Genomic DNA, 18714 nt, shown 5'->3' with positions numbered 1-18714 from the left:
GGGAGGGATGACGGGGGAGACGACTATGATGGTGACGGTGTCAGCGGGGGGGGGGGAGGAGGGCGGCGGCGGCGGACGAGTGAGTGTCAAAGAAAACAAGAGCTTCGAAACGGCAACGCACAACAGCAAGCATAAGGTAAAGAGAGGGAGGGAGAGAGATCGAGACATAACTCGCGTGCGCACAGACATCCACGCATATAAAGTGTGTCTCTGTGTTGCTTGCTGTGTGCCTTTATGTCTTTGCACGTGCGTGTTAGGGGCGGGGGGCAACTCGTGCGTGCGTCGAGAAGCATGTCCGCAGCAGTACCCGTAAAAGGCCCTATGCGGGCTCGGCGATTTATCGCCTCGCGATACGGCACACATCGCATCCGTTGGTGGTGTTGGGTGCGCTTCCGGGGTCTCTCGCGTTTTCTTTTTTGCGCGCATATGCCCGCACACACGCGCACATAGAAACGTCGGAAAGGAATGGGAGAGAGACATGCGTGCACAAGGGCCTCGCACGGCATTCATGTAACTTAAAGGTTTTGTCTCCACACGAGAATCTTGCGTGCAGACACACTCAGGCTTCACGGACACTCTAGCAGATCGCTCGGGATCGTACAGCCGGCCGTGAGACGCGCTCGAGTCGCGTGCGCGATGAGCGAGGCCGCCATCACCTTCCCATCTTGCAACCCGGCCAGCAGCATCGACGGACTAAACACGAGATCTACGATGGCGCTGCGGGTGTTGATGTGCGGCGCCACCTGCATGTACGTTGCCTCACTCAACACCGTTTTTTCTGGAAGCCGTGCGAGAAACTCCTTGCCCATCGCCGGCGCCGCCACCTCGCTCGTCACCCGCGCCGTCGCGCTGGCCGATGCAACCGCGCCACTCTTCGTTTGCTGAGCAACTTTGCGCTTGCTGCGGCGGCTCTCGGTTGTGTCGGAGCCGGCGGAAAACGCGCGTGGTGGGTAATACACAAACGTGTCCTCGCCCTCGTCTCGGATGCGCCGCTCCGTCCGTGCCATCGCCGCACTGATGCTGCGGAAGTGCAGCAGCAGTACCAGGCCGTTGGATACGCCGAGTGCAACGAGTGGGTCGTAGCTGCTGCGCGCCACACATGTGATGTACACCGTATCACTGTCCGATGCGCCGCTCCTAGACGACGCGGCACCCGCGCCGGCATCACCGCAGTCGGCGCCGAGCGACGGCCCCAGCGCAGACCGCAGCACCGTCGTAACGGGCACCGTGCCCAGTACGGCTAACCTGCCCGTTGCCACCGCGTACGTGGCCAGCATGCCTTCCAAGGACACCATCAGCACCGCTCGCAGAGACGCGATGTAGACAGCGTAGGAGGGTATGAAGGGCAGCGCGCACCGAGCCGTGATGGCACCGGCGCCCAGCATGGTATCAAGGATCAGCATCTCGCCCACCATCTCTCCAGCATCGAAACTCGCAGCTGTGCTGGGCCACGTGGTGGATGCGGAGGCGGGGGCCGCTGCGACAGACGAGGGCACCAAGGGAGGAGCGAGTGCAGAGAGTGGTGTGGCTGCACTGCTGCCAAGAGAAGACGTCGAGTCAGCGGTCGCGTAGCCGTGCCGATACTGGTGCGGCTCCTTGGCCACCCCGACCACCACCATCAGCGAGCTCCGATCACCACAGAACGTGCAGCTGCGTATGCCGGAGGGGGTGAACAGCGGCGGAAAGGAGAACGCCGGCGGGCTCTCCACGGCCGCCGCGGCAAAGCGCCAGCCCGCCACGGAGCCGTCCGAGAGGCCCGCGGCAACGATGTAGCCGTTGGGGGAGAAGGCAACGGGGGTGACGGCGTAGCCGTCGTCGCGGTCGAGCGACGAGGACACAGCTGCACCAACTGCAGAGCAAGCCAGCCGCGCGCTGTGTGCCGGTACGGCCGCGGTGGGCCCCGCCGCTACTCCCCACGCTCGCCATACGCATGCGCTGCTGTGGCTGGTGCCAACGCCGCCGCTACGCCCCATCGCGCTTTGGCCGTGACGCGCCGCACAGCGGAAGCTCGCCACGCACTCCTGAGACGCGAAGGGGTAGAGGTCGAGGTGTCCGTCGAGGTGCCGAGAGACAAAGAACGGCAGGTGCGGGTGGCTGGACGGCATCGCGTTGGCCGCCTCGCCAAGCCGCGGTCGGCTCTCGAGCGCTGACTTGGCTGCCACCGCTGCGATGACAGCGGGTGTGTACTGCTGCTCCGCGTGCTCCGCCGCCAAGCGCAGCCGCTCGTGCTGTGCGGTCAGCCCAAGAGTAAAGGCGGCCGTCGCCAAGTTTCGCTCCGTTGCCTGCTTCCACAGCGCCTCCTCGTTGTCCCCGGCGAGGAGTTCTCGGAAGCCGTGACCAACCGAGGTGCCGGATTCAGTCGTCCACACCACGCTGTCGCAGCTGGAGGCGTCGAAGTGGACCCCGGTGACACTGTGGTTGTGTTGAGCAAGGATAAGGCGGTCGGTGCTGACAGGACGTTGGCCCTGTCCCTGACCGCAATTCAGCGTCACCATGAGCAGCAGCCCCCGAAGCAGTGCGTGCGTGTGGTGCCGCCGCATCCACGCCAGTTGCATGTAAGAGAGTGCGGGGCAGTACACCTCGGTGTGGCCGTTACGCTGCTGCGGTTCATCCGGCGACGGTGTAAAGTCAGGTGCCCAGGGAGACGCCGTCCGTGTCATGTGCGACGAGGAGACCGGTGTCGCTGCAGCTGAAAAGGCGAAGAGGCCCTGGGAGGCGGAGGCGGCGTCGTTGAAAGGCGTGCCTGCGTTGCCGAGACGATTGTGCTCCGCCAGGGGATCTGCTGCTAACTTCACTGGGCGCAGCATGCACTCCAGCAGCGCTCGCGCCGACGTGTGTGACGCAGTAGACTCCTGCAGCAGTTCCAGCGCCGCGCGGGTCGGTGCTGCTAGCTGACAGCACTGTGCCAGTGTCGGCGCCGGCAGCGTCCAGAACAGCTCCAGCTGTGTCGCACACAGCTCTAGCATCGTGAGTGTGTTGTCCTCTAACCACGAGGTCGACGACTTGGGCAGCGGCGGCGGCGTCACAGGATCGAACGGCGCACGGTGTGCAGCCATTTTTGCACCACCACATTCGGCTGCCGCTGAGGCCTCCGCTGTCGCCGGAGAAGTGCTTGCCTGCATATATCTCGGCGGAGCGTCCAGCACCGCCACCAACACCGCATGCATCAGCCTCACCGTCTGCTGCACTTCTAGGAAAACGCCATTGGGGTCCGTCAAAGGACCGGGCGCGTACTGCGGCTGCGCTGCGTAGATGCGCATCATGCACTCCTCCGAGAGCGTGCTCCAACGGGACGTCACGTCTAGCAGCAGTGTGCAGTGCAGTATGCGACGCTGCACCAGCGCCGCCTTCGCCTCCGCGGAGAGCGCATCGGCATAGAGGATCCCGGCGTCCATGGCGCGCTGCGCGGTTGGCGTAATCACCTCCGAGTCCAGCTCCGCCCGTGTCAGCTGCTTGAGGTGCTCCATAAGCCGCAAGTGTAGCTGGGCCTGGCAACACGAAAGCAGCAGCGACACCTGAGCCGAGTCTGCAAGGTGCAGCGGCATCGAGTCGCCAGGTGCGTCGGCATCGATGGTGGCGCCATCCGCGTCGGCCCGTGCGCGAAAGCTGCTCCAGTTTGTCCCTGCACTGCAGGACGTCCTAACCACCCGCGTCGCACAATTATCGGACTCCTCCGCTGCGGTCGCAGCAGCAAGAAGCGCGTCGAACATGCTCCGATAGACCTGACCGCCGTCCTCGCTGCCGCCGCTCATTGCGCCATCCTCCTCCGCCATCACTTCCGTGTCATCGTCGTTGGTCACTCCCCACACACAACCCTTGCCGCCGCATGCCTCCAGATGGTGGCCCGGTGACGTGGATGCCTGCCCACCACCGAGGCGACCGCCGTCAGCCGCCCATGCGTCACGGTAGTGCCGTCTCATATGGTGCAGAAGAAGATGGAAAAAGGCAATCAGAGGACGGTGCAACGGGGATAGTGGCGCAGCGAGCGGCGGTGCCGCCGTAGCAGCATCAGCAGCGGGGGGAGGGGTGTCGCCGGCTCCTTGCAGCGCGTCACCGTCGTCCGACAGAAGCTTCGCCTGCACCGCGGCCTTCAGCACCCCTTCCGTGGAGACGGGGACACGCTGGAGGGCGAGCAGCACGATATAGTTAGCGCAATGCAACGCCACACTGCTCAGGAGGAAGTGAAGCAGGGGCACGCACAGGGCGTGCCAGCCCCCGTCTGCGGCTGTAGGGGTGGCGATACTCAAAGACGGCACAGCAGCCGCCACTGCCGAAGAAAGCGAAGTCCCTGCTGGCTGCATTTGTGGCAGTACCGCTACTGGTGAACAACCCTGGGCAACGTTCGCGATTCCGCTTGCGGCGCCGTTACTGACGCTTGGCTTGCCCGCCGTCGCACGACGTTCCTGCTGCGCATTGACCTCCACGGCCGATAAACGATGTAGCAGCGATGTCAGCAGCTGCTGGAATGGCGCGTGCGGGTTGGCCCGGACCGAGGACGGCTCTGAGGACAAGGGCAACATGGCAAGCGACGGCATCAGCACGGTTTCCGCTGCCCTGCTGCCACCATCGGCAGCCGCCACGTTCGACGTCATCATGAAGGGCGAAGCAGTGGTAAAGCTCAGCAGCATGCGGCGCAAAATGTCCTCGCACTCGCCAGCGTGCGCAGTAGCACCCGCGCTACTTGCAGCGTCACTGCCTGGCCGCACTATAGCGCCGGTGCGGGCGTACACGTACTGCACCTCCGCCTCCACCGCAGCGGCCGCCCCATCGGACAGCGTGAATAATGGCGAAGAGGCGTCAGCGCTGCTGACGCCCACAGCGGAGGAGGAACTGCCCTGTCGTGCATGCGCGAAAGCTCCACCGTCGTCGCTGCCGCCCTCGTCGTCGTCGTCGCTGCCATCAAACCCACGAAAGAGAAGCGTTCCGGTGTTGAAGTCGGCCGCCATTTTCGGCGTCTGCGGCGGTGCTCTGCGAGACTTACCCCCACCATTACTTGTGCGTTGCAGCGTACCAGAGCACGCCGCCGCTGCTGCCTCTGCCCGCAGCCCCCTCAGCAGCGCCTCCGCGTCGTGGTAGTGCAGGTAGCCATTCAGGCTTAGTCGATGCGCCAAGCAGTAGCGACCGAGCCGCAGCAGAAGCACCACCTCACGAGCTGGTGAGAGAAATTGGTCACCGCGATAGGCGAGGGCGGCCACGCAGTCTCTGGCGTAGCGCAGCGCACAGAGGGCCTCGGGGTGCGCGGTGGGGTGGGCCGCGATGCGCTGCAGCGCCCGGACGCGTCGCTGCACCGCCACTTCAGGCGACACCCGCGGTGGGCTGACGTCGAGCCAGCTCAGGCAGGTCAGCTCCCACATGTCCAGCGCACCACACACCTCCGCCTCCGCCGTGCGCTGCGCGATGTACCACTCCAGAGTCGTCTCCGCTGCCGATGGCTGCTCTTCCAGACCGTCGCCCGCTGCTCGCAGCACGAACAAGGCCAAGGACGGGTTGCGACACCGCTGCAGCAGCACCTGCACCGCACTCCGAACGTCACCAGCCAGCAGGAAAAAAGCCGCACCGTACTGCGGCATGTTCTTGCTGATGGCGGCGTACGCGTTGGCGGCGGCAGCCGCACGATTGTGCTCGTTGTTTGCAAAGTCGCGGCTAAAGAAGGCGTGCAGCCTCTGGTTGTTCTGCGCCTTGGCCAGCGCCGCCAGCGTGCCCGCCTTGCGAGCCGTGCAGTACATGAGCGCACAGTCGGTCAGCTCCTTCGTCGACTGATACTGATGGCGAGCGACGCGGTCCGCCATGGCGCGCAAGTCCGCCGCAGAGCGCAGCCAAAACGCCACCCCCGACTGCTTCACCTGCTCCCAGGTCAGGTCCTGTGCCGACGCGCCGCCTGTGATCGGCGCCAATGCCGCCCCCGTGCCCCCGCCACCGCCACCGCTGGCACCGAGGGCACCACCAGCGCTGCCGTCCACGTACACCGTGCTTGCCTTGTCGAACAAGAGCGATAGGAGAGTCGACTGCGAGTCAGACATGGCCGCCCACAAATACGATGCCGTTGTGACGGTGCTCGTGGCGGTGCGGTCAACTTCGAAGTGCAACACGGAGTTGATGGGGGCGCACGAGTCCGTGGCGGCAGCAGCTGGTGCGTCTACGTTCGTCAGTCGCAGGCGTCTTCCAAGGCCCATGTAGCGACTGTAGAAGAGATGCCGCGCCGCTGCCTCGTCGACGCTGCGGCTCAGCGGCAACGTGTCACGTAAGGCCTGCAAGATGCACAGCAACTTCAGGTGCTCTTGGCTATCCAGTCCGCTCAGGGTGACCTGGGGAAGCAGTTGGGTAAGCTCGCTGACGAGCGCGCCGCAGATGGCGCTGAAGTCATAAAGGCGGACGGCTGCCGTCGTGCAAGGCGCCGAGGAAGACGGCGCCGGTGCCATCGCGTTGGCCTGCATCTCTTCGTCGCGTAACGCCGCCACAGACAGCTGCGGCGGAGTTACCCGACGCAGCACCTCCTCTTCCTGCGCCACCTGCGGACGGCCATGAAAGTCGCGCGCCACGGCCGAGGTGCACAAGCGCCGCGCCAGCTCCTCCGGGGGCTGATCGAACAGCATCACACTCGATGACTCATCCACAGTCGAGGCTGCTCCGTCAGCCCCCACCGGCGCCACCACCGCCCTCACCGCGTCTGCGACGCACGTCAACACCTTCGCCAGCGCGTTCCATCGCGCCATGCCGATCAGCTGCATAACAGCATCGGGATGATACTGCGGCAGTGCTGCCTCTCCGACGACGGAAGCTGATGAGCTGCCAGACGCGCTCGCTGTGGCGCCGCTGCTGCGCAACGGGAGTTGGCGGACATGAATGAAGGAGTTGCTGGTAGTCGCGTAGAGTACGTGGCAGGTGGACGTGCGGCTTCTGCCCAGCCTTGCCGCTTCTGCTACCGAGAGGCCCACGGTGCTTGCCTCCCACGCCCCCGCCACGTCCAGAGTCATAAGAGCCGTCACCGTTTCCGGTGCGACTGCCGAGCCACGGCCACCGATTCCGAGCAGCCCGCCGGTGGTGCCGCACGGCGGACACCACGTGCAGTCCTGGACGTAGGAATAGCCGCTGTCGCTCTCTTTGGGAAAGCAGCGCAGCCAGCGCTCGAACCGCGACCCCTGCACGGCGGCGCTCTCTGCCGACGGTGGTGGCATACCCACCTGGGCCGGCCACCGTCGCAGCAGCACGGCTTCGCCACTTGCGCTGAGGTCGAAGGCGTCCACTCCGGGCAGCGTTGCCTCAAGCGTAAACGCGGAAGAGCCTGAAGCGAGACAAGTCGCCGCCATGCCAGCGTTGTCGCTCGGCTTCGCCGTAGCAGCAGCGGCAGCTGCCCCAGGCGCCGCGAGCGACTGAACAGCTGGGCAACCGTAGAGATACAAGACGGAGGAAGCGGCATTGCTGTCCCCTGCGGTGCGGCAGAGCACACCGATCACAACATCGTTGTTCACTAGCAGGGCGCCGATCACGCGTGTGATGCTCTTCGGGTCGATCGTCGAGGGCAGCGAAAGGCACTGCAGGGCCGTCGGCGCATCCGCCTCGCCGGTGTCCGGCGACAGGGGAGTGCGTACGCGAACGTACGCTATCCCGGGCGATCTCGGTACAACCTGGCACTGCACCACCGCCGCCCCCTCCGCCGCGGCGGAGACACGCTGGCAGGCGCGCAGAGCCTCTCGAACATCCTGCACCGAGCCCTCCAAGTGTCTTGGTGATGTAGCTCCGCACGTCGAAGACAGTTGGGCTGGCCGTAGCGGCTCTGACCACCACCGCTGCTGCACCTCTGCAAGCACCGGCACATACTCGGCCACAATGGGCTCGAAAGGGATGTAACAGCCGCCGGCAGCCACGAGGTGGTGCACCGGGGCAAGTGCCTCGAGGCATGGTGGACGGAGTCGAATTAGCGCCGCAGCACCACCGCCCTCGCCTCCCTCACTGTTGCCGCCGCAGAGCGCGTTCGCGCGAACCAGCAGCAGCACCTCACCTCCGGCACCAATGCAACCACTGGTCAGCACCGAAAGACTACGCACAACGGGGTGGGAGCGAGACATGACCGGCACCGCCTCAACCTCCCCGTCATCCGCCCTGGCCTCCTTCTCTGACGCTTGGGCGACGCCGACGGCTTCACCGCTCTCCTCCGCAGTCCCGTACTTGGCAATGAGTTGTGCCATCAAGCGCCCCGCGTCCTGCTGAGCCGCCTTCAGCAGTGCCGGCATGAAGCGAAGTTTCTCCGGGCACTTGAGAGTCATGAAGGAGACGACGTCGTCCTCCGTCACCTGTGCCGCACAGCCCGCTGCTGCAGCGGTCGAGGCGGCTGTCAGTGGCATTGGCGGTGCATCCCTCGCGGACATGGAGCCCGCACTCGCAGTCGTCGGCGCACTCGGCGGCGGGCGTGCGCTCTGCGCGCCACCACCGCCGCCGCCCCCATCGTGAGCACCTGCCATCAACGAGACGCCAGGGATGTGCACCTCGGTGAGCGGCGCCGCCGTGAGCACTCGCGCCTGCATACCAGAGGGCTCTACCTGCAGCAGCACCACAGCCCACACGGTCCGAGGAGGCATCGCAGCCGCCACGGAGTTCGAAGCGTCGTGAGCAGCGTTGTGTGATGAGGTGGCGGAGGCGGTGCGCGTGACGGCTGCCGAATCGGCCGAGATAGAGCCACCAGCCCGCTGCACGGCCCCCAAGTCTTCAGCGCCCTCCTCTCCACCTTCCAGAAACGATGCAGGGGCCTTCGGCAAGCTCAGCGGCGTCTCGGATGGAATCAGCAGCGCAGGTGTGGGGAAACCGAGCAAGCCGGCGATGAGGATCGTCGACGAGCCCGCGGGGTTCCAAACAGATGGCGGCGGCTGCCCCTGCGCCTTTTCCGCCTCTGCCAGAGGCATCACGGTCCGCAGCGACAACAACGGCGCGCAGCCCAAAGCCAGGAAGCACTCCACCCGATACACGGCGGCGGAGAGGTCCACCATCACCGCTAGCACCACCCCACTCGTGAAGCGCAGTACCATTCGATACCGCCGCGCCGCGCCGAGCATCAGCTCCACCGCGCACGGTTGCTTGCTGGTGTCGTGCCCGAGCTCGATGGGTCGCGTACGCCACGGTGGCAGAACCGTGACCTTCACCAGGGAGCCGTAAAGGCGCAGGAGAGGCTGCAGCAGCTCCCTACAAGCCAGCCCAACGGCGCGCTGCTTGGCAAAACTTGCGTGCTTCTGTCGCCCAAACGCGTAACTCGACGTCCGCACAGTGCCGTCACCCTCGACGTGCACAAACTCCATGCGGCTGCTCATCGAGTTGGCCTCAGCAGAATGCGAGAAGTTTGGGACAAGGCTCGTATGCATCTCGGCAATGGGCGGCGGCGGCGCCCCTCCCCACGTCGTCCCGGCCACCGTACTGACAGAGAGCGCCGCAACGTCTGGTGTCTCGGGTTGCAGCAAGGGAGGGTGCAGCGGCGTGTCGGCTGTGGACGCCGGAGATGTTGCGTTCCCAACAAGGAATGCGGTGTTGCCGTTCGTGCACGGGTACGCGTGCTGCCCGGCCATCCGTAAAGAAGGGGTGTAGGCTAGCGCAATCACACCGGCGGGGACCAGCTGCACAATGTTCTTGACGCTCCTGCCAGACAAGCGGAGGCTTGCGTCGGCGATGTCGAGCTCCTCGCCCTCGTACCCGCCTCGGCACGGGCCCCATCCGCCATCGGCGTGCTCTCTCATGACATTTGTGTACCGCCGCACGCTCGACAGTGACTGCACTGTGTACAACATCATGTATGCCGTCTCCTCCTGCGGGTGCGTGCACGTGACGCATAGCAGCGTGTGCGATGAGACACAGTGCCACTGCATGTCAGTGATGTGGTAGATGCCGACCGAGGTGGTGAGAGCGCGCTCTGCCAGGGTCGTGTACGCCCCGGCCGCGGGCGACGCGGACGCTCCAGACGTCGTTGTAGGTTGGCCAGGCGTTTCAGCAAAGCCCCCGACCAAGGTCGGGCGCGACGTTGGCGAGAAGGCCGGCGTTGGTGCGACAGCGAAGTCACGGCTCCCCACCGTCGCGGTTACGTGTGCGCCGCCTGATGCGGAGTTTGTAGAAAACAGGGAGGGGGCGGCTGTGGACGCGACGCGGCTGAAGCAGCGCTCGTCCACCACGCTCGGCGACGCAGGGGACGACATGGGCACCTGATCATCCGCAGGAAAGACGCAGGAGGGAAAGACGACCATCGTGGCGTGGCCCAATGCGAGGGCAACGTGGTGATTCACACGACACACGGCGAGGCTGCGGTAGGCGCCCATGGAGCGCCACACTACGCGATCCGGCAGCTGCACGGCAGCAGCTGCGCTACCCACAACAGAGGGGAGCGCCGGCGCGCCATGGCTATTACCGAGCACGATCAGAACCGCCTCTGTGTCGAGCACGATGCACAATGTGTCCGCGCTCACAAAGTCCACTGCTCGCACGACGGAGGGATGTGCGGGCGTAGATATCCGCACCGGCACGGCAGCAGCAGCGGCACTCGCACCTCTCAGTCTCACGTCCGCAGCGGTGGGCGCGGCGCCAGGGTATGGGGCGGTCGAAGAGGAGGAAGTGTTGCCGTCCTCGGTCAGTCCAGGGCGAGTGGCCAACAACGTCGCGCCCAAGCGGAATGTCACGTGTCTCCACCGTAACCGCCCTGTGAAACCGCACTGCCTCTGAGTTGGCTGCCCGCCGCTCGTGATAGGCCCAGAGCCCTTCGCCGCGGCGGACGAAGAAGATGCATTCGATGTTTGGAAAAGGTTGCTGCGTCCTTGCATGGATGTGCATCGACTTGTTGAACTTCCATCCTTGCCCGGCGACGCGGCGGCAGAGGACGGCGGTGGTATCCCGCTGCCGTGCACAGTGTTCGCGCCCTCTGCTGTTCGCCAAAACGAAGATGCACGGGTGTCGCGCCACAGCTGCCCGGCATCATCGAACTCAAACAAAACCACGTCCGTTGTCGTGGCTACGGCAACGCGCAAGACATCATCGGTGAAATGGTACACAGACACAGCGCACACCCGCGATGCCGAGGCCGGCAATGCCCGAGCAGACTCGCCCCTTGTGCAGGCTGTCGCTCCTCTCGACGTCGTGGTGGCAGCGGCTTCGGTAGTTGGGGGCGCGGTACTCACCGCCGTCTCTGCGGCTGCCACCGTCGGCGCTTCGTCGAACAGTGGGCAACTTTGCGCTAGCACCACACCGTTCTTCAGCAGCACCAGTCTGCTTCCTCCCGTGATGAGGGCGGTGTAGAGGTTGCCCGTGTGGCTCATGCAGTGCGTGTCATGGGAGCACTCCTGTGGAAAGAGCACGCGCGGCGGCTCCTGAGGCGGAGATGACGATGGCGATGACGACATGTCTGGAGCAGCGACCTCGTGAAAAATGTTCGTTTTCCGATTCGCGTGCGTATGTGTGTGGAAGCAGCTCTGCGATTCCTTGTGCACACAGTGACGACGCTTGCACACGCAGCACGCACAGACACACTGCGTCAGTGTATGTGCACGCAGGTCAGCTACGCCCTCCACAAGGAGAGTAAGCGAGAGAAATCGAAGGAAGCAAACCTTAAAGGGAGAGCGGCCGGGCGTGGGGCGTGAAGCACGGAGCACACGAATGCAATAGAGACGCACAAGGAAGGCAAAAGCGTGCGTGAACTGATGGACGCGGCGCAGACGGATGTCGACACACAAACGCCGCAGAGAGGCAGAGAGTGAAGGAACGAGTACCCCCCCCCCAGCGCATACCGCGCAGAGCACTTCAGTAAGAGAATAGGGGTGCGGCGCGGTTCTTGTCCGAGAGAAACCATGTGATCATTGGCAAGAAACACAGGATCGGGAAAAGGATAGCCGCAATCCTTCGCGCTTCCCTGACACCGATCACACCCGTGACCATTTCTTCGGTGACATGCACGAAAAGGAGGCACAAGCATGGAGAGGAGAGCGCTGGATTGGGAGAAGAGCGCCCCCTCCCCATCACCATTACCACTACCACGCCTCGCTGCACACACGGCTGAAGCGGCACACATACCTGTGCGGCTAAACACAGCCACAAACACGACGACCAGGGTGTGATGCGTGACAAGATGCGATGGTGCACAAGCACAAAAAAAAACGAAGAAAGGGTGCCTACGAGGCACAACCTTCGCGTGCCGCGGACTCAAACAACACGTCGCCGTTAGCGCGCATCGCAGATGTGTGAGTCCTGCCATCACCGGCGCTGTGGAGCAACGGCAGCAGCAGCAAAGCCGCCTATCCATTCTTCCAGCGCCGCCTCCTCCGCGCGACTGGCCGCCTCCAGTGCGGCAGTGACGGCATCGCGACTCTTGCCGTCCCTGCGGAGGAATTCAGTGTGCGGCCCGACGAGTGAGCCCTTGGCCAGCAGCACCTCACCAACTCCGACATCGCGCACGGAAAGGAACAACCGGTGTGTCTCACCAACGTCCAGCCACGCGGAGCACACCTCTTGCACAGCAAGAGATGACACTGTCCCATTACCCGCCCCAGACACGGTTGCGGAGCCTGTCGTGCTGTACCGCTTCTTTGGCTTTCGTCGCACTACAAGCAGGCCTGGCTGGCGCTCGTGCTGACTCGGCTGCCCTACGTTGAGAAGACTCTTAGCGCCGGTGTCGTACATGTACTCGGACACCGTGTCTTCAAGGTACGCGGCGGCATTGCGGCCGTCACCGATCAGCGTCCACACTGCGCACGTGTTAGCGAGGGAGGCGCACGTGGGAAAAACAAGCGACGAGGTGTCGCTACCGGCAGCGTCTCCTTGGCGTGACGATGGGCTCTGCGCACTCCATGCAATGATGGAGCCAAGGGTGGTGAAGACGTTGGATGCAACCGGAGCCACGTGGATGTTGCCATAGCGCGCGTCGCAGGCGGGCAAGTGGAGCAGGAGCCTGCCTGACCGCGAGCAGACGCCACTGCCGCCGCGCAGGGCCACCTCGCGTGGTAGCCAGAGTGAAGGGACGTAGGGGGCAATGCGGTACATCGCGCTAAGAGCTGCTGCTGCCAAGGAGCCGGCATCGTCTGCGCTGAAGGCCCTCGCTTCCGCGCCTGCCTCCGTCGCGGCGCGCTTATCCGGGCGGCTCTCATTCGCGACCAACGACGTGGGAACAGCCATGCACACCACCAGTGCATGTGTACTCAGTACCCGTGGTGCGTGCAGCTGGAGTACATACCGCTCCTCCGCTCGTGTGTCTGTATGCGTTGCATCAGTAGGTGCAGGCGTCTGCGTCGCTGCAAAGCCGTGCGCGTGGTCGTCTGAGACGTTGGCACGCACCTGTTCGCCACCTGCAGCGCCGCGGCGAATGCGGAGAAGGTACGATGTGCACCGCGGCGCAACCAGCGGTGCCCCAACATCGCGTTCGACCAGACGCATGGAACGCTCCCCGCTGCTTAGCGATGGATCGTCCACGACACACTGCTGCAGCTCTGCATTGTGCAGCATGGCGTCAAGCTGCCCCAACACCGGACGAGACGACGTTGAAAGTCTGCGCAGCTCCCACTCCCGCACAGTGTCGTGACGCCCCACATTGCTGTCCACATCAGTATTATCTCGAGCCAGACCCCTCGTGTGCTCTTGACCCCGCTGCTGGCTCAGAAAACGATGCACATGCACCTCCCACGCCCGCTCCACCGAGGGGAAGCTGTAGATGGAGCTCGGCTCGGCGTCTGCGCTGTCCAGTGGGAGCGCAGCCACCGCAACCACCGTTTCTGCTCCCGCTATCGCCGTGGACAGCGCCAGTCCCTCCCAGAACAGTTGCAGGTCGTACTGGAGAAGGTGCTGCACCGCAGAGGCGGCACCACCATGCCTGGCGGCGGGAGATACGGAGACGAGGTACAGGCTCCAGTACGACCGGCTTCCATGTGCCTCGCCGACGGCACTCTGGTGGTGCTGCTGCGGCGGCGGCGGTCGTGAAGAGCAGGAGGGTTGGAGTAGCTGAACAAACGCTGCGCCAGCCGCCGAGTAAAGGCTCACCCCCCAGGCTGAGCTGAGAGCGTCGGTACCCATGTCCGCCAGCGCGTGCGGCGCGCACGGTTCCCGCAGTTGCTTGACGACAGATGCGACAGTCTTTGCCTTAGCAGTCTGCGGAGACACTCGCGCCGACCCGCCCGGAGCAGCGTCGCTGGCTGCTGCACTCCCGACGAAGCAGCGGAACACATCCAGCTCAAGGGCTGGCGTACGGTAAAGTGACTCTAGGTGCGCCAGGATGCGGCGCACCGCATCGTCGACGGTGCGAGAGACCGCTGATGTTGACGTGCCGCCGTCCCACACCACCTCCAGGAAGACTCGAAAAAGGGGTAGCAGCGCAGCCGCCACCGAACAAGAAGCGGGGGTGGTGGTGGCGATGTCGGCAGACGTGGAAGGCGGCACCGCCGCGAGAGTCGAGGAAGGCGAAGGAAGTGCCGTGACCTCCACCACCCATGCGCGCAGCGGCGCACGCTCACGCTCGACGCAGCCGCTCTCCGCCGCCACAGTTGCGGGAGATGCCGCGCTATCACGTCCCTGGGTCGGGCTGACCCGCCATGAGGGTTGGCGCAGGAGGCTTGCTCGCAGTCTCTCTGCAGACCAGTTTGATTGCCCTGAAGCGTCTGATGCAGCCGCGCCAGCGACGTCCACGTGGCTCGCATGCGGCACAAACAGCTCCGTCACGTACAGTGTTGCCCCGGTCTCGTCCATGCTCTCGAAGCGCGCCGTGTTGCTGGACGTGCCGAGCGGGAGTGCATCTCCTCTGATGGTGTCGTTGCCCGGGGCGGCCGAATCAGTGGCGGCCTTGTCGCCTTTCACGTAGGTGTGAGAGAGGTGGTGAGAGGCCACGTCGAGTGTCCAGCGCCCAGGGGCAAGGATGCACCCCGTCGAGAAGCCCCACACCCGTCGAGGGCACAGATCCTCCATTTCCTCGCAAGTCCACACCACTGAGTGGGGAGTGGGGAGGGGGGAAGAGAAAAAAGCGATACGTTCGAACCCTGAGCACCAGCGCTCATTCATGGGGCGGTGCAGCAGCGAGGACTGCACACACGGCGCGACAATAACACGTTACCACGCAAAGAGGAGAAGACGTACGAGGCGGCCCGGGAAGAGAATAAAACACACAAATTTCGGAGATAGAAACGCGGGAAGGGCGGGGAGGAGGGAGGAAGTAAGTGGCAGTGAAACCTTGGGGGAGCCGGCCGTGTGTGTGTGTGTGTGTGTGAGGCAAGCAGGGGCGAGGGGGACGGCGGGTATCTGTGCATGCAGACCCCACACCTACACCCACATCCACGCACAAGCACACGCGCACGCACACACACGCACGGATACAGCAGGGTAGGAGCGGGGTCGGGAGGGAGATCATGGAAAAGAAGCCAAGAGGCGGGGCGGCGCGTGTTCCGCATTATCCTCGTTTCCGATCCCTTCGCTGCAGTCGTGGCGCCGGCTTCCCTTTGCCCCGCCCAAAGCGGGGGCAGGCGGACAGGCAATCCGGTCTCTCCGTCTCTCTCTCTGCCTTGGCAGCGGTCCTGCAAGCGCGCTTCATCGACTACATGCCGCACCGCGTGTGGGCCCGCCCTCCCGCTCCTCTGGATTCGACGCAGACACGCATAGGCACGCGATTGCTCGCTGGGGAGAACGAGGGATGTGTCTGACAGTCACTCATGATGTTGATCGCGTGGAGCTGGGGCGCCTTTACGAGAGAGAGAGGGATGGGCCAAGGAGAGGCAAAGAAACAACGGCCGCAAGACGGCGGCCTCCACGGCAGGGCATCCAACACGCCCACCGCACAGCTCCGTGGCGAAAAGAAGGAGGAGAGGTGCGAAGGCGCCCAAAGCACGAGAAGCCCCAAAGCAAGAGGCGCTCCGGCACTTCGGGCAGCGTACTGCGGCCCTCCTCCTCCCCCTTCTGCCACTCGTCCAGCCGCATAATACGCTGCCCCTATCGTGCGCCGCCGTCACACACCCACACGTCGATCTAAATCGGCAAGTTAGCGAGCAGAAACCCCACCATCACAAGGACAGCACCGGCCACGTAAGCGCCGCTGAAGTGCGCATTCTTGGAGATGGCGTCCACGACCATGGCAAGCGGGGTGGTGAGCGACAACCCAAGCGTGGCGACCACCGGGGAAGTGAGCACGACGCTGCGGGCCCACAGCACGTCGCTGAGATTGGTGCCAACGAGAGAGTTCATCAGCAAGGGCCAGAGCTGCTGCCAGGACGGCCACGCAAACTTCTCCGCACCCGTCACGCTGAGCAGCACCAGGCCGGGCCACAGGAAAACACAGTTCAAGACGCCGACAGCGCCAAACACCATCCCCATGGCAAAGCGCTCATCGTCCGGCAGGTGGAACTTCAGCACAGACGTGTAGGCGGCGTAAAAGAACGCCGACAGCAGCGCGACGATGTTGCCGCCAACGGTGCTGTGCCCGCCAGCGGCGTCCTTGTCGGACAGCCCCACCACAACTGTCCCGCTCACGCTGAGAACCACCGCCACCAATCGATGCGCCCCCACAGGCTGCCGCAGCACCATGTGGGATAAGAAGAGCGCCCAGATCGACGAGGTGGAACTCAGGATCGTGTTAGAGGCCACCGACGTGATCGAGAGGGAGAGGTTGAAGAGGTAGTTGGCTAGAAACCAAAGCGGGCAGAAGACGAGCGCGCACCGCCAGATGCGCCGGAGCGAGTAGCGGCGAATGCGCTGCCGACGCGCGCGCTGACGATAGCGGCGTCGCGGCGGCGCCTCGGTACCGTTGTGGCGGAGCATCTTTGAGGAAATCACTACCTCTCGGCGCGTCGCAACCTGCCACAGGGTAGCGTCGGCCAGCTCGTCCTCATCCGCCAGGATGACACTGACCACCTCCTCTCGCGCACTCGACGCCGACGAGGTGGGAAGGGAATAGTCGCGGCACTCGTCCGCGAAGTGCAACTGCACCGTCGACCTGGTCGCACCGTGCGCGCTTCCAACGTCGCTGCCGCCATCGATGTCATCGTTGTCCTCCAGCAGACTCCTGCCTGTGCCGTGAACACTAATCAGCACCTGATGCGGGGGGAGCCGCGGCGTCGGCGGTGGCGTTCCAGCGTGGCGGGCACTCACGGCGGTGATCGCCGACCGTGACAGGAGAGCATGGCCGTAGTGGGGCGGTTGCGTCGAATGCGGTACAGCATGTGAAATCAGGTTCGAGGAGGGTGAGCAGTGGTTCAGTGGCCGCTGCAGCTCCCACTCTGCAAGACTTCGACAGTGCGGGACGGTGTGGGAAAGAGTCGGGCTCACACCCGAGACGCTCCTGCTATGATGAGGCGCTTCCCTCACTGCTCCAATGCTGGCGTCTTCTCCCGCCTCCGCCTCCGCCTCCTCCGTCGACGACGGCTCCCTCGAGTCCAGCCGTGCATCCTCGATGCACACCGGCTGCGTCCGCGATGTTTCGTCCCATGGCGTGCGCCGCCAGCGAGCCGAGAAAAAGAAGCCGGCGTTCCAAAGGCAAAACCCAGTCGTGTTAAAGTACGTGAGGAAGAACGGCTTGTTGAACTCGAGGGAACCGAAGATGTACTGGATCCAGACCGAGGACGCCACCCAGATGACCGTCACGCACAAGATGAGGGCAACGCCGAGGCCGTACTTGGAGAGCGGCATGAGCAGCCTTAGGTGGGCAACAGTCCGAAGAGCCTCACTGTATGCACGATCCACCAGCTCGCGAAGGCGGCTGCGCTGGGCGGCGATGATCGTCGAGCCCGGGGCGTCATCGATGTCCTCAGTGCCGGCAGCGCCAGCAGCGCTCTCCCTGGTGAAGGGCGACAGACAGCTTGGCATGAAAGTGGGAGAGACGAGCCCAAAACAGGTGTCACACACAGAGAAAGAAAGAATAGAAGCGACACAAACGCGCAGAGAGAGAGAGAGAGCACGCCGCCCTCACGCAAAGACGAAGAGAAGTAACAAGAGTAGGAGGGTTTCGGAAGTTCACCGAAAGTAGATGTTGGCGCCCACCCTACTATTAACTGCAGCTGCTGCCGTCAACACAGACGAGCTGCACACGCTAAAACACAAGAAAGCCGCACTGCAGCCCCTCACACCTGCGCAACACCAAACGCAAGGAGAAGAGAGAGTGAGCGAGTGAGACAACGTTCGCTGATTTTCAATCCCAGTCTTGAGCGCCTGTGTATCCTCCTCTTTCTTATTCTTTCGCTTTTTCGTGCGTGTTATGTATGCGTCGGAGTTGCAGCCCTGCGTATGTGTAGAGGTAAGGGGCGGTATGCTGTGTCGCCCACACACGCTTCCCTTTCCCTGTGCTCCCGGGCACGCGCGCACGCGCAACTGAAAAAGAAGAGTAGCGAAGAGGGGAGGGGTTGGCGGAGACGGCGACGGATACGTTGGGGGGAGGGCGCAACAAACACATAAAAGGGCGGGCTAAAAGAGGCAAAGGAGGCGCCGCTCTCCGCGCAGGCGAGCTGCGGTGAGGGAGCGTTGCGTGTGCGAGACGTATGTAGAGGAGGAGGGGGAGTCCTGTGCGCGGGCGGCACGAATAAAGAATGGTGTGGGTGGAAGGCAAGATAAGCTCAATGCTAAAGACCCCCCTCCCAAAAAAAAAACGAAAAGGGTGAGAAAGACAGATATGTACGTCAGGGGGCGGAAGGGAAAACGAGGCGGGCCCTGCACGAGCGCACTGGCTCACTGGTGCCTCGCTCTTCGTGTCGGTGTATTCTCTTTTCGTGTGTGTGTGTGGTGGGGGTGGGGGGG

General features: G+C 64.0%; 3 protein-coding genes across 3 annotated transcripts; all 3 read right to left on the bottom strand.

Moving 5' to 3' along the window:
• Positions 1-566: 566 nt before the first annotated feature.
• On the bottom strand, positions 567-11366 carry LDBPK_070090 (hypothetical protein, conserved; the record flags this gene model as incomplete). Its single annotated transcript, XM_003858403.1, has 1 exon — positions 567-11366. The coding sequence occupies one exon, from the start codon at positions 11364-11366 to the stop codon at positions 567-569; it is 10800 nt and encodes a 3599-aa protein (XP_003858451.1).
• Positions 11367-12213: 847 nt separating this feature from the next.
• LDBPK_070080 (hypothetical protein, conserved) lies at positions 12214-15000 on the bottom strand (the record flags this gene model as incomplete). The annotated part of the gene is made up of 1 exon (XM_003858402.1): positions 12214-15000. One exon carries the CDS (start codon positions 14998-15000, stop codon positions 12214-12216), a length of 2787 nt encoding a protein of 928 aa, XP_003858450.1.
• A 957-nt stretch (positions 15001-15957) lies between these two features.
• LDBPK_070070 (hypothetical protein, conserved) lies at positions 15958-17790 on the bottom strand (the record flags this gene model as incomplete). The annotated part of the gene is made up of 1 exon (XM_003858401.1): positions 15958-17790. One exon carries the CDS (start codon positions 17788-17790, stop codon positions 15958-15960), a length of 1833 nt encoding a protein of 610 aa, XP_003858449.1.
• Between the last annotated feature and the right edge of the window lie 924 nt (positions 17791-18714).

The sequence above is a fragment of the Leishmania donovani genome, chromosome 7, assembly GCF_000227135.1.
Source record: "Leishmania donovani BPK282A1 complete genome, chromosome 7".
Classification (NCBI taxonomy): Eukaryota; Euglenozoa; class Kinetoplastea; order Trypanosomatida; family Trypanosomatidae; genus Leishmania; species Leishmania donovani.
This window is presented reverse-complemented; position numbering and strand designations above follow the sequence as displayed.